Below are 15,843 nucleotides of genomic sequence, written 5' to 3' on the forward strand. Positions count from 1 at the left end.
GCTACTTTTCTGTAAATATAAAGCCATTCTATTATTAAAAATTTACCTCAAAGAAGTAAGTCATTAAGGATGTCATCAATTGCAGAAATCAAGATGGCATAAGAATCTCAAGGCCACAAGCTTTCTGGTTAACTTTTCAATAAAAGACCAGTCCTAAAACACTCAGTGGCAACTCAGGGGTCTTCTCTCACTCTAGTAGAGAGCTTTTTCTTTCTTTTCTGCTCTCACCTTCACTTAATAAACTTACACTTCATTTCACCCTTTTGTGTCCAGAAATTCATTCTTCAACTCAATGAGACAAGAACCCTGCAATCCTACAACAATATCTTCTGCTCATTTCTTAATTGAATTATCTGGTTTTTTGGGTGTTGAGATTGATAATTTCTTTATAGATTTTTCATACCAACCCTTTATCAGATATGTCATTTGCAAGTATCTTCTCCCATTACATAGGCTGACTTTTAGTTTTCTTGGTTGCTTCCTTTGCTGGACAGAGGTTTTTGTTGTTGTTGTTGTTGCTTTTTAAGATTTTATCTATTTATTTGAGAAAGAGAGAGTGAGACAGAGAGCATGAGAAGGGAGAAGGTCAAAGGGAGAAGCAGATTCCCCATGGAGCCTGGAGCCTGATGTAGGACTCGATCCCAGGACTCTGGGATCATGACCTGAGCTGAAGGCAGTTACTTAACCAACTGAGCCACCCAGGCACCCTGGACCAAAGTTTTTTTATCTTGATGAAGTTCCAATAGTTCATTTTTGCTTTTGTTTTCCTTGCCTCCGGTGATGTGTATAGTAAGAAGTTGCTGCAGTCAAGTCAAAGAGGTTGCTGCCTCTGTTCTCCTACTGAGAGAAGGCACTGCCTCACACTAAGGTCTCTCATCCATTTTGAATTTATTTTTATGTATGTGTAAGAAAGTGGCCCGGTTTCATTCTTCTATATTGCTGTCCCATTTTCCCAACCCCAGATGTTGAAAAGACTGTGATTTCTCCATTGGATATTCTTTCCAGCTCTGTCAAAGATGAATTGGCCACATAGTTGTAGGCCTTTTCTGGGTTTTCGAGTTTTGTTCCATTGATCTGTGTGTCAGTTTTTATGTCAGTATCATATTGTTCTGATGATTACAGCTTTGTAATATAACTTGAAATTCGGAATTTTGGTATCTTCAGCTTTGCTTTTCTTTTTCAAGATTGCTTTAGCTATTCAGGGTCTTTTGTGGTTCCATACAAATTTTAGGATTGTTGAAGACTTATTTATTTGAGAGAGAGAGAGGGAGAGAGAGCACACATGTAAGTTGGTGGAGAGGGGGAGAGGAAAAGAGAATCCTCATGTAGATTCCCTGGTTTGCTGAGCATAGAGCCTGACATGGGTCTCAATCCCAGGACCCCAATATCATGACCTGAGCAGAAATCAAGAGCTGAACACTTAACTGACTGAGCTACTGAAGCACCCCTTAGGATTAATTGTTCTAGCTCTGTGAAAAATGCTGCTGTTATTTTGATAGGGATTACATTAAATGTGTAGATTGCTTTGGGTAATATAGACATTTTAACATTATTTCTTATTCTAATCCAAGAACATGGAATGTTTTTCTCTTTGTATCCTCTTCAATTTCTTTCATACGTGTTCTAGAGCATTCAGAGCACAGTTCTTTTATCTCTTTGGTTAGGTTTATTACTAGGTATCTTAGGGTTTTGGTACCACTGTTTTTTGGTTTTGTTTGCTTTTTTTTTTTTTTAACTTTACTTCAATGTTAATATTTTTTTTTAATTTTCAGCATAACAGTATTCCTTGTTTTTGCACCACACCCAGTGCTCCATGTAATCAGTGCCCTCTCTAATACCCACCACCTGGTTCCCCCAACCTCTCACCCCCCCTGCCCCTTCAAAACCCTCAGATTGTTTTTCAGAGTCCATAGTCTCTCATGGTTCACCTCCCCTTCCAATTTCCCCCAACTCCCTTCTGCTCTCTAACTCCCCTTGTCCTCCATGCTATTTGTTATGCTCCACAAATAAGTGAAACCATATGATAATTGACTCTCTCTGCTTGATTTATTTCACTCAGCATAATCTCTTCCAGTCCTGTCCATGTGGCTACAAAAGTTGGGAATTCATCCTTTCTGATGTCTGCTATTGTTTTTAAGCAATTTCTATATTCAACATGGGGCTCAAACTCAAAACTCTGAGATCAAGAGTCACATGCTGGGGCGCCTGGGTGGCTTAGTGGGTTAAAGCCTCTGCCTTTGGGTCAGGTCATAATCTCAGGGTCCTGGGATCAAGCCCTGCATTAGGCTCTCTGCTCAGCAGGGAGCCTGCTTCCTCCTCTCTCTCTGCCTACTTGTGATCTCTGTCTGTCAAATAAATAAATAGAATCTTTAAAAAAAAAAAAAAAAGGGAGGGGGGGGACTGTTTCTAAGCCTGAGAGACTGAAGTCTAGAAAAGTCCAGAAAAGACTTTTTGTGAGATCTTTTCACTGCTAACCAGTTGGCCTTCTCTTAGCAGCATTCTGAAATCCCTGGGCACCTTCTCTTTGAGCTTTCAGACAGTGCAAGGTAATCTCAGAACATAAACCATGGACAATTTAAGTAGGTTACAGAGACATGACTAGATTAAAGATTTTAAAGTCATCCTCACTACGACCTCTAATTTATTTATTTATTTATTTTTTTCGACCTCTGATTTAGATACTGGACTTGCGCTGTGACCCATAAATTCTCTTTGCTCTAGGCCAGTCCTAATCCCCTGCTCTCGAAAAGCACAGGCACCCAAATACAAACCCAAAAGTTTCATAAATAACTTTCCCACCCAATACTCCACTACCCTGGGTATTTAGTACCTGGGTTTAGTTATTTTCTGCGGTTCCACACCCTCATGATTTGCAGGGAAGATCCTGTCTTTTCAGCTCAATGAATTGCTATTCTCACCCTAGTCCCACGACTCATAGGAGCCTCAGCCCATCAGAGGAGCAAGGGGCATACACTGGTCTGTTGGCCTTCATAGAAGATTACCATACATAACAATCTAATACTATTTCTTCAATGACTCCAGTTATGGGGTTTGATTTCAAAATGAAATCCAATTATAGAGGAAGAGATTTTTCCTCTCTCCTGTCCCTCCCAGCATCATTACTCACCTAAGGAAAACTTCTTCCATGGTAGTAATTGAGACACCAAAGCTACTAATGCCCAGCTCTTTCTGCCTGTTTTCCAGATCAGTAAGCAGGTCTTTAAACCTAGAGTAAGGAAAAGAAGAGTGAAAGTTACCACCAAAACAGATTATTTTCAAATTAATATTTATTGTTCCTAATTAATTTCCTTCAGCAGTGGAGGAAGGAAGGAAGGAAGGAAGGAAGGAAGGAAAAAAGAAAGGGAGAGAGAAAAGTAAAGAAGAGAAAAGAGAGAAGAGAAGAAAGAAAAGAAAAAAGGAAAGAAGGAAAATAAAAGAAATTGTCAAAAAACTAAAACGAAGGGACAGAAAAAGATTCCAATTCAACAACAGTCATATCTGTGCACTTTTCCCTGCATGCTCCAGCCATACTGGCCTTTGTCTAGGCTCTCAAATGTGACTTGTCCTTTTTAATTTCTGGGTTTTTTTTCCAAAAATTGTTTCTAACCCACCTCCTCTCCTACCTAAATTTTATTCATCATTTGAATATTGGTTTACATGTTGCTCACTTTTCCTCATGATTCTAATATAAGAGCATCTTGCCCTTCCCTAAATAATTTTTATAATTTTGACTCATCAATGATTATTTCACCCATCCATCAAATATTTATGTAGTGCCAAATATGTGCTAGAAAATGTTCTGGGTCCAAGAGACACAGAAGTGAACAAAACTAAGTCCCCGATATAACATTTTAGTATAAGTCAATACAATAAACAAATAGATGAATAATATGATGTCAGGCATATCAACTTTCTATTACTATTCAGTCCTGTATCCCTTGCACAATATAGAACTATATAAATTTTAAAAATTTGGAAATTTTCTTCTTCATTATCTCAGTTAAGATTAAAAAGGACACTGTGAGTCTACATCGAGCAATCATGAAAAGAAAAAAATTACATATAAACATCCTATTTGGATTTGCCTATTCTGAATATGTCATATAAATGGAATTATACAGTATGTGCCCTTTATGTCTTCTTTCACTTGTCTTAATGACTTCAAAGTTCATCCAAGTTGTAGCATGTAGAACATTTCATTCCTTTAATATTTTTTATTCCATTATATGGATATACCATATTTTATTTTACCATACATGAATCAATGGACACTTGGGTAACTTCTACTTTTTGACTATTATTAATAATGCTACTAAAAACTTTTTTGTGGACATAAAATTTCCAAAACTCCTGGGTATATACCAAGATGTGGAATTACTGGATCAAATGGTAACTCAATCTTTTTGAGGAATTCATAAATACTTTTCCAAAGTGGCTACACTATTCTACATGCTTACCAGCAATGTATAAGGGTTCTGACTTCTCCATATCCAAACTCAAACTTGTATTTTCTTTAAGAAAATATTATCCCATCTACTGGATGTGCAGCAGTATCTCACTGTGGTTATTATTTTCTGCTTTTATAATACTAATGATATTGAGCAGCAACTCATGTGTCTTGATCATTTATACATACTTTTTGAAAAACATCTATTCAAATTCTTTGCCCATTTCTAAATTAAATGAATTGCCTTTTTAAAAAAAATTATTTTTTTTTTTCAGCGTAACAGCATTCATTGTTTTTTGCACCAGACCCAGTGCTCCATGCAATCCGTGCCCTCTCCAATACCCACCACCTGGTTCCCCCAACCTCCCTCCCTCCGCCCCTTCAAAACCCTCAGATTGTTTTTCAGAGTCCATAGTCTCTCATGGTTCACCTCCCCCTCCAATTCCCCCAATTCCCTTCTCCTAACTCCCCATGACCACCATGCTATTTGTTATGCTCCACCAATAAGTGAAACCATATGATAATTGACTCTCTCTGCTTGATTTATTTCACTCAGCATAATCTCCTCCAATCCCGTCCACGTTGCTACAAAAGTTGGGTGTTCATCCTTTCTGAAGTGTTGGAGGGGATGTGGAGAAAGGGGAACCCTCTTACACTGTTGGTGGGAATGACTGGTCTTTTAAGAGTAAGGTGAAAAGATATTTTATATATTCTGTGTACTAGTCATTTATCAGATATATGTAATTTACAATTTCCCCCCATTATTTGGGCTGTCTTTTTCTTGATAGTGTACTTGAGGTGAAACGTTTTAATTTTTCATGAAGTCAATTTATCTGTTCCTATTTCTTGGTTGCTTATACTTTTCATAGTATCTAAGAAAAATTGCCTAATCCAAGGTCACTAAGATTTATGCCTGTATATTTTTCCTAAAAGCTCCACTCTTATATTTAGGCCTTTGCTCCATTTGACCTTTTTAAAAAGATTTTATTTATTTATTTGACAGATAGAGATCACAACTAGGGAGAGGCAGGCAGAGAGAGAGGGGGAAGCTGGCTCCCTGCCGAGCAGAGAGTCCGATGTGGGACTCGATCCCAGGACCCTGAGATCATGACCTGAGCAGAAGGCAGAGGCTTTAACCCACTGAGCCACCCAGGTGCCCCAACCTACTTTTTGTTTATGGTGTGAGGGTAAGGATCCAGCTTTATTCTTTTGCATGTGAATACCCAATGTTCTGACATCGTTTGCTAAAAAGACTATTATTTCCTCAACTGAACTATTTCTGGGTGATTGAGAAAATCAATTTTATGTAATACAGTTATCTTGAATTCTGATTTACTTCATTTCTGTGCATGTCTATCCTTATTCTAGTACCACATAGTTTGATTTCTATAGTTTCATTGTAAGTTTTGAAATCAAGAAATATGAATCCTCAAACTTTCCTCTTTTTCAAGATTGTTTTGGTTATTTAGCAACCCTTCCATTTCATATTACTTTTAGGATCAGCCTGTTAATTTCTGCAAAAAAAAAAATGGCAGTTGGAATTTTTTACTTTTTAAAGACTTTTTATTTTGGAGTAATTTTACGGAAGAGTTGTGAAGATATTAAGGAAAATTCCTGTATACCCTTCATCCAGATTTCTCTAACATTAACATATTTCACCTACTAAAATAAGAAATTAACAGTGGTTCAATAAGCCAAGCAGAGAAAGTCAATTATCATATGGTTTCACTTACTTATGGATTATAAGGAACAACATGGAGGACATTAGGAGAAGGAAAGGAAAGGTGAATTGGGGGAAATAGGAGGGAGAAATGAAACATGAATGAGAGTCTGTGGACTCTGAGAAACAAACTGAGGGTTTTGGGAGGGGGATGGATGAGCCTGGTGGTGGGTATTAAGGAGGGCACGTATTACATGGAGCACTGGGTGTGGTGCATAAACAGTGAATCTCGGAACACTGAAAAAAATAAAATTAAATTAAGATGTTAAAAAAATGTCAAGGTCATGAAACAAAAGAAAGAACAACTGTCAAAGAATGTAGGAGAATAAGGAGACATGATAACTAAATACAGTTAGAATCCTAGGTTGTATCTTGAAACAGTTGGAATTTTTTATAGGCATCATGTTGATTATGTAGGGAGTACTGCCATCTTAATATCAATCCATGAATACAGGATGTCATTCCATTTCCTTGGGTCTTCTTTAACTTCTTTCAATGATCTTTTATAGTTTTCAAAAAGTTGTATGCCATACAGTTCTTTTGTTAAATTTTTGCTATTTTATTATTTCTATAGTCTTGTATATGGAATTACTTTCTTAATTTCATTTTCGGACTGCTCACTGCTAGTATATAGAGAATATAAGTAATAATATAGATAGTTTCACTCCTCTTTCTGATTTGGATTCCTTTTACTTATCTTTCATCTCTAGTTGCCTGCTGGTACAAGGTTTTATACAAATGGTAAAAGATGACTTAGTTTGTTCCTTATCCTACAGGGAAAGCTTTTATCCTTTCACCACTAATTATGATGCTAGTTGTGGGTTTTTCACAGATGCCTGTTAACAAGCTGAGAAACTTGCTTTCTATTCCTAATTTGTTGAGGGTTGGTTTTTTTTGTTGTTGTTGTTTGTTTTTTTGTCATGAATGGCTCTGGATTGTGTCAAAGATACTTCATTTTTTGAGATCATCATGTTTGTTCTTTATTCTATTAATGTGGTATTCTACATTGATAATTTTTGCATGCGGACCAACCTTGTACTCCTGAGACAAATCTGACTAGGTCGAGGTATATAATCCTTTTTAAATGCTTGTGGTTTGGTTTTGCTAGTATTTTGTGTTAGGGTTGAATTGTTTTTGTTTTTGTTTTTGGCTTTTTTGCCTCAATATTCTAAAAGTGATTTTCTATAGTTTTCTTTTTCTAGTTTTATTATATGGTTATACTGGCCGCATAAAATGGAACTAGTTCCTTCTTCTATTATGGAACAGTTTGCAAAAGACTGTATTCATCTTTACTTAAACATTTGGTAGAACTCACCACTGAAGCCACCTGACCCTTGTCGTTTCACTATGAAAGATTCTGATTCCTAATTCAATCTCAACTTGCTAGAGGTCTAATCAGATTTTTTTTTCTTGAGTCTTTTTTTAATACTTTATTTTTAAAATAGTTTTAGGTTTACAATAAAATTGAAAGAAAGGTACAGAGATTTCCTATATACCCCTGCTCCAACAAACATAGCCACCCCCACTACCACCATCACTCACCAGAATATTACGGGTTTTTTTTTTTTTCACCAAAAATGAGCTTTCATTGACATATCATACTCACCTAACATCCACAGTTTACTCAAAGTGCTATATATTCAAAAGTCTGGACATTACAGAGTATTATTACAGAGTATTTTCACTGCCCTAAATATCTGTGCCTACTTATCTCACCCCACCTACACCCTTGGCAACCACTCATCTTTTCATTGTCTCCATAGTTTTACCTTTTCCAGAATGTTGAGAGTTGAAATCATCCGGTATGTAGCCTTTTCAGATTGGCTTCTTTCACTTAATAATATGCATTTAAGGTCCCCATATCTCCTCACAGTTTGATACCTCATTTCTGCGAAACGCTGGATAATATTTCATTGTCAGGATGAATGTTCATCCATTCACTTACTGAGGACATCTTGCTTGCTTCCCAAGTCTTGGCAATTATGAATAAAGTTGTTATAAGTATCTATGTGTAGGGTTTTGTGTGTATGTAAGTTTTTAACTACTTTGGATATATACCAAGGCATGTTATTGCTAAATCAAATGGCAAAAGTATGTTTAGTTTTGTAGGAAACCACCAAATTGTCTTCCAAAGTGGTTGTGCCATTTTACATTCTGAGAAGTCCTTGTCAAATCCACAGCCTTGTCAGTATTTGGTGTTGTCAGTGCTCCAGATTTAGGTCATCCTAATCAGTGTGTAGTGGTATCTAATTATTGTTTTAATTTGTATTTACCTGATACGAGGTAAGCATCTTTTCATATGTTTATCTGCCACTCATATGTCTTCTTTGGTGAGGTGTCTGTTAAAGTCTTTGGCTCATTTTTAGGAGTGCATGAGTGGCTCAGTCAGTTAAGCATCAGACTTTTGGTTTTGGCTCAAGTTGTTATCTCATGGGTCAATAGACTGAGCCCCATGTTGGGCTCTGCACTCAGTGCATAGTCTGCTTGGGATTCTCTGTTTACCTCTCCCTCTGCCTTTCGCCCTCGCATACTCTTTTTCTCTCTCTCTAAAACAAATAAATAAGTCTTTTAAAAAGTTTTTGGCCCATTTTTAAATTGAGTTGTATGTCTTCTTATTGTTGTGTTCTAAGAGTTCTTTGAATATTTTGGATAACAGTCCTTTATCACATGTGTCTTCTACAAATATTTCTCCCAATCTGTGGCTTGATTTCTAATTCTCTGGATATTGCCCATCACAGGCAATTTTTCATTTTAATAAAGCCCAGCTTTTCAATGATTTCTTTCAGAGATCCTGCTGCTGGTGTTGTATCTAAAAACTCATTACCATACCAAAGGGCATCTAGGTTTTCTCCTAGATCTCCAGCAGTTTTTATTTTATTTATTTGAGAGAGAAAGAGAGAGCGAGTGAGCATGAGAGGGGAGAAGGTCAGAGGGAGAGGCAGATTCTCTGTAGAGCTGAGAGCCCAATGCAGGACTTGATCCTTGGACTCCGGGATCATGACCTGAGCCGAAGGCAGTGGTTTAACCAACTGAGACACTCAGGTGCCCCATCTTCTAGCAGTTTTATAGGTTTTCATTTTACATTTAGACCTATGATCCATTTTGAGTTACTTTTGTGAAGGGTGTAAGATACGTGTCTTATTCACTTTTTTGCGTATGGATGTCCAGTGGTTCTAGTACCATTTGTTGAAGATACTATCTTTTTTCCACTGTATTGCCTTTGCTTTTTTGACAAAGATCAGTTGCCTATACTGATGTTGGTCTATTTCTGGACATGTTGCTTCTGTTCCATTGATCTATTTTTCTATTCTCTCACTAATATCATACTGTCATGATTATGGCAGATTTATAACAAGTCTTGAAACTGGTGAGTGTCAGTCCTCCAACTGTTCTCCTTCAATACTGTGTTGCCTGCCTTTTACCTCTCCATAAACTTTAGAATCAATTTGTTGATATCCATCAAATAATTTATTGAGATTTTGATTAAGATTGCATTGAATCAAGGAGTGAATGTGTGGCTCAGTCAGTTGAGGGTCTGACTCTTGATCTCAGCTCAGAATTTGATCTTAGGTTTGTGAGTCTGAGCTCCATGCTGGGCATGGAGCATACTTAAAAAGAAAAAAAAAAAAAAAAAAAGGACTGCACTGAAATATAGAGCGAACTGGGAAAAACAGATATCTGACAATATTGACAATAATCTGACATTTCTACATAAACATAAAATATCTTGTTTTTTAGTTTTTTTATTTCATTCATCCAAGTTTGATAGTTTTCCTCATTTAGAGCTTGCATATATTTGGTAGACTTATACCTAAGCATTTCATTTTTGGAGGTGCTAAATTTAGAAGTGTGTTTATAATTTCAAATTACACTTATTCATTGCTAATATATAGGAAAGTGACTTACTTTTGCATATTAACTTTGTATACTGAATCTTTGCTTTAATCACTTATTAATTCCAGAAGTTTGGGGGGTTTTTTTTGGTCAATTCTTTCAGACATTTTGTATAAGATGATCATATCATCTGTAAACAAAGGCAGTTTTATTTCTTCTTTCCCAATCTACATACATTTCCTTGTCTTTTCTTATCACATTAGCTAGGACTTTCAGCATGATGTTGAGAGAGGTGGTGAGAGAGGACTTCCTTGCTTTGTTCCTGCTATTAATGGGAAAGCTTCAAGTTTCTCACCGTTGAGCATGATGTTAGCTACAGGCTTTTTGTAGATATTCCTTATCCAGTTGAAGAAGTTCCCCTCTACTTTTCTTTTGAGAATGCAAACAAGCTTGCTTTAAAGGAATATGAAGCTAGTAATTACATCTTGCAAGAAGATGAAGTTGGCCTGGTCCTGGAAGTTTATGATAAGTTTCCTCTTCCCTTAGTTTCTGTTTTTTGTTGTTTGCCTTGCTTTGGCAATGGCACAGTCCCAATTTCCATATGAAACTTCTGATGTAGAGCTGTGCACCATCATTCACACTATAAGACCCTAATATGTAGACAGAACCAAAAGGTCTAACAGCACTGTACAGTGTATATGTATGTATATACATAGCCACTCTATCTGCAAGACATTGTAATGGAAAGTTATGGCCAAAATTAGATCTAAAGTTGGAAGCTGCTTCTCTTGCAATGTCTGCTAAGGAATAAGCATCTGCCAACAAATCTGCCAGTGTCATTCCAAAAGCCGACCAACATTAAAAAGTCATTCATTGGAACCCTTTTTGTATAGCTGAGAAAGAACTAGCTTTTCTACCCCAAAGATGACACCATCTTTACATCTGATTCCAATAGCTATACTACTATTCACAGCCTTAATAGCATATACAACTTGAAAAACTCTTCCATCAGGACAGAATGTAGAGGCTTACAATTTATACCCTGCCCCAACTGAGCTCACTGTGCTGAAACTTCTGGGGCTTCAAAGCCCACTGAAGCCAAAGACTAGTAATAGGCTCTCTCACTGGGTGCCCTAGAAAGTAAACTGACTATTACTTGTCAAGTGGCAACGAGAAATAATCTGCCTGCCAAGCCCAAGAAAACCTGAAAAGCAATAGTTATTTCTGGTACCCCAAAATCACTTATCTGAGATTTTTCTGGATCCGTACCTGTGTGTGTACTTTTTGGGTAAGATAAATGATAATTCAGCTGCAACATCACTCTCCAATCTGGCCTCAGGTATATGTTGATCAATCACTTCAATAATTTCTTCAACATTACAGTGAGGTTCCTTCACCACAATTATGTGGTATCCCACACCTGAAAACAACCATTTAAAAATCAAAATTTTGGGGCGCCTGGGTGACTCAGTGGTTTGGGCTGCTGCATTCGGCTCGGGTCATGATCTCAGGGTCCTGGGATTGAGCCCCGCATCGGGCTCTCTGCTCGGCAGGAAGCCTGCTTCCTTCTCTCTCTCTCTGCCTGCCTCTCTGCCTACTTGTGATCTCTGTCTGTCAAATAAATAAAATCTTTAAAATAAATAAATAAATAAATAAAAATCAAAAATTTAAAAAGGTAACCTTCCAAATTAAACACACCTCCATAAAAAACAGGCTCTTGCCTGTTAAAAATATCATTTTTTAAAGAGGAATCATGTTTGTGCTTAAGAGCAAATGGATTTCAAATTACCTTCAATCCATTCCTCTTAGTGAGTCCCTGACTCTTTAACCTTTGGGTATATAGGTTTTTTTACTCTGACCACAATTTAAACTTGTTAAAGTTTTATTGTTATATATCTTTTATATTTGGATTTTCTTCCTTCCATCATTCTTTAAATACTTAATGCTTACTCACCACTTTTCAGACATGTCAAAGTTTCAGACACATGTCATTCATGTTAATGAATGAAAACTATAAAATTTTACCTTACTGTACTAGGAAGTCTTCACTTTGTCATATGAAAACAGGCTATATGGGCTTCTAATACCAAGTATGCCTGATACCTTTGGGATTTTATACACATGCTCATGTTCATGTGCACACATGTGTGTATATACACACATTCATTTTTCTGGTCTTGTTGCTCTTATTATTTTATAATTCATCACATTAAGGTGGCTTACTGTTAAATCCTAGAATGGAGCTTTGAAATCCACTATTTCTAACAACTTCTTATATATACATGTGTACATCTAATGAAAACCACTCTTGTTTTTTTTTTTCAATGTCCTTCCATTTTCTATCCCTAACCATCACACTTAATTTCTTATTGATCCTCCCAAAAAACCTTACGATCCAGGCTGACTTACTCATTGTTCTAGGGGTAATATAGTCACTTGCTTTCATTTACTTATCCAACTTCCTTAAAAATCACGTTCTTTTCTCCATTGCCTTTAAAGAGCCTCCAACTAAAGACATTCTATGGATAATCAATATACTTGAGTAACACTTTTGTGTCTATAACTAACCTACTATGGGAATATCAATCTCTATATCCTCGTCTGTTAGTACAAAAGCATTCAACAATATGAGTCCCTCTCCTTCTGACATTCACCAAACTGACTATTTAAACCCAACATCCTCTTGCATGGGAAGCAGTAGCAGATGAGAGTACAAAGCATGGGTTTTGGTGCCAGAGGGACCCATAGGTCCACTTACTCACATGGTTTGAATACATTACCTAGTAAAAGCTCCAGTGTTCTGCTTCATAAAAATGGTGATTTCATAAAGATTAGATGAGATAATGTGTGTAAATATGAATATAATAACTTACCTATAATATATGTGATTGGATGAATGAATTCAAATACTGAATTCATGATTAAAGGAACACCATGTTTAACTATTCTCATGTTTCCTCCCAATTTTGAAGCACTCACTGCTTTGAGCCATGTAATTTCAGAACAAGTTATGTAGGTTTTTATATTGTTCATTTTCATTTTACTAGTTTCACTGACTAACCAGACTGTATTTATCAAAGTCAAGATAATTTTATTCCATTGTTCATTTTCTGTTCAGTAAATTCTTATTGATCAACTGCCACATCTCAGGAATATTATTCATGAAAATAAACTTGAAAGTATTTAACTCATTATACTGGGAGTTTGATATTGATTTGATTGGAAAGGGTAAGAAATATCTAGTCACTGATTTTTTCCTCTCCAAGCCATGAATATATGTACCAAATCCTTCAGAAGAATTACCTTACTCCTGCAACAAATTAACATTTCAGTAGAAGCTATATGAAAGAAATAAACATGACCTTTGTGGGGTCAAAAAAGAATATTTTCCAAGTTAGAATATACTTGTTAAGTAATAATGGGAAGTAGTCAACTAGATAGGAACTGTCTAAATTACAAAGAGTTGATTTAAATAGTTTAGATCTAACATAAGACACAGGAAGCTTTTGAAGACCTGTGTAGAGCGACAAAAAATTGTAATAATCATGTTAGAATAATATAATTAAGCCATTAGTAACCAAACAATGATCAGAGAGAGAGACCGTATATTCTTTTCAGGAAAATTGAAGAGCCACAACACTGAAGGGATCCCTTGACCATGATGGCTATACGGTCACCCAGGACATCAGCTTCATCCATGTGATGGGTGGTGAGTAAGATGGTACGATCATATCTATACTGCTCAAGGACACTCCAGGTGAATCTTCTCGAAACTGGGTCCATGCCAGATGTTGGCTCATCAAGTATCACCACCTGAAGACCAAAAGAACAATTCATGATCCATGCTGTGTCTCTTATGGGATAACTTACTGTTTGTGGGGTGCCTATGTAAGTTAAGATACAAAAGCTATACTACATTATATTAAGAACTCTGCAAAATTAATAATAATCTCAAAACCCATAATCACATTACACCACCAGGTCAATAATGGGAACCCCCTCTGCTTATCTTTCAGAAGTTCCTTTTAGAAAGTTAGATTCATATCAGCTCTTAGGTTTGTGTCAGGTGAGTTTCATTTATCAGCTGGAGCAGGGACTCATGTTAACCATTCTTTACCTTGGAGCCTCCTATAAGTGCTATAATGATAGAGAGTTTGCGCTTCATTCCTCCACTCAGTGACTGTGCAAGTGCATCACGCTTTTCCAGCAGATCAAAAGAAGTCAGCACGTTATTAACTTCTGTGGCACGTATCTCTGGAGGTACTCCTTTTATCTAGAAAGAGAGGACCAGAGTTTACAAGGTGCTTCCAACTTTATGCTTAAAAAAATTCTTATATCATAACTTCTCTTACACAGTTATCTATATATAAGACAATTCTTTATCCTTTTGTTTTTTCCTTTATGGTAAAAGAACAATGCCAAAAATGCTTCCACTAAATTAGGGTAAGGATGTTGATCCTTGGTCACACTGCCTGAAGCATATGAAGAGTGGAGGAAAAGAACATCACTCTGACTCACCACACAGTAGAAATAGAGATGTTCTGATACTGTCAATTCTGAAAACAATATGTCATCCTGGGGGCAAAAGCCCAAGTAATTCCTGATGTGAACCATGTCTTTTGAGATATCATATCCACTAATATACACCTTTCCACTTGTAGGAAGAGTTAAACCTGGAATTAAGCAGAAGACATCACAGAAGCTTAGCTTCTGTGAGAGAACCTGACAACTGTCCATTAGCACCTAAACTTCAGTCTACTCTAGGATTACTAAAAAAAAGTTATCAGAGTCTTCTACAGAAGAAACAGTCTGGTAAATACAAATTTGTTAAATAAAATTTTTTTAAATAAATTTTTTAAAAATTTATTTATTCTCAGAAAAATAATATTCATTATTTTTTCACCACACCCAGTGCTCTATGCAATCCGTGCCCTCCATAATACCCACCACCCGGTACCCCAACCTCCCACCATCCCGCCACTTCAAACCCCTTAGATTGTTTTTCAGAGTCCATAGTCTCTCATGATTCACCTCCCCTTCCAATTTACCCTCCAGTCCCGTCCATGTTGCTACAAAAGTTGGGTATTCATCCTTTCTGATGGAGGCATAATACTCCCTAGTGTATATGGACCACATCTTCCTTATCCATTCATCCGTTGAAGGGCATCTTGGCTCTTTCCATAGTTTGGCGACCGTGGCCATTGCTGCTATAAACATTGGGGTACAGATGGCCCTTCTTTTCACGACAGCTGTATCTTTGGGGTAAATACCCAGGAGTGCAATTGCGGGGTCATAGGAAAGTTCTATTTTTAATTTCTTGAGGAATCTCCACACTGTTCTCCAAAGAGGCTGCACCAACTTGTATTCCCATCAACAGTGGAAGAGGGTTCCCCTTTCTCCACATCCTCCAACACATGTTGTTTCCTGTTTTGTTAATTTTTGGCCATTCTAACTGGTGTAAGGTGATATCTCAATGTGGTTTTAATTTGAATCTCCCTGAGGGCTAGTGATGATGAACATTTTTTCATGTGTCTGATAGCCATTTGTATGTCTTGACTAGAGAAATGTCTGTTCATATCTTCTTCCCCTTTTTTGATATGTTTTCCTGTTTCATGTGTGTTGAGTTTGAAGAGTTCATTATAGATCCTGGATATTAACCTTTTGTCTGTATTGTCATTTGCAAATATCTTCTCCCATTCCGTGGGTTGCCACTTTGTTTTGTTGACTGTTTCCTTTGCTGTGCAGAAGCTTTTGATTTTGATGAAGTCCCAAAAGTTTATTTTCACTTTTGTTTCCTTTGCCTTTGGAGACATATCTTGAAAGAAGTTGCTGTGGCTGATAT

At 36.8% G+C, this 15,843-nt stretch overlaps 1 protein-coding gene and 1 pseudogene across 1 annotated transcript in view; both read right to left on the reverse strand.

The window, feature by feature from the left end:
* Positions 1–15,843, reverse strand: part of LOC101694040 (phospholipid-transporting ATPase ABCA3-like) — a gene marked incomplete at its 5' end in the record, with an annotated part of 119,498 nt that overhangs the window by 52,112 nt on the left and 51,543 nt on the right. Inside the window, 5 exons of the mRNA XM_045072686.1 lie at positions 3,128–3,226; positions 11,271–11,421; positions 13,604–13,814; positions 14,119–14,274; positions 14,520–14,674. Coding sequence (XP_044928621.1) covers positions 3,128–3,226; positions 11,271–11,421; positions 13,604–13,814; positions 14,119–14,274; positions 14,520–14,674 — 772 coding nt within the window. The remainder of the gene's footprint in view (positions 1–3,127; positions 3,227–11,270; positions 11,422–13,603; positions 13,815–14,118; positions 14,275–14,519; positions 14,675–15,843) is intronic.
* LOC106004458 lies at positions 5,947–11,071 on the reverse strand (annotated as a pseudogene).

The sequence above is a fragment of the Mustela putorius genome, unplaced genomic scaffold (assembly GCF_011764305.1).
Source record: "Mustela putorius furo isolate JIRA1106 unplaced genomic scaffold, ASM1176430v1.1 tig00004041_pilon_pilon_pilon, whole genome shotgun sequence".
NCBI classification, from domain to species: Eukaryota; Metazoa; Chordata; class Mammalia; order Carnivora; family Mustelidae; genus Mustela; species Mustela putorius.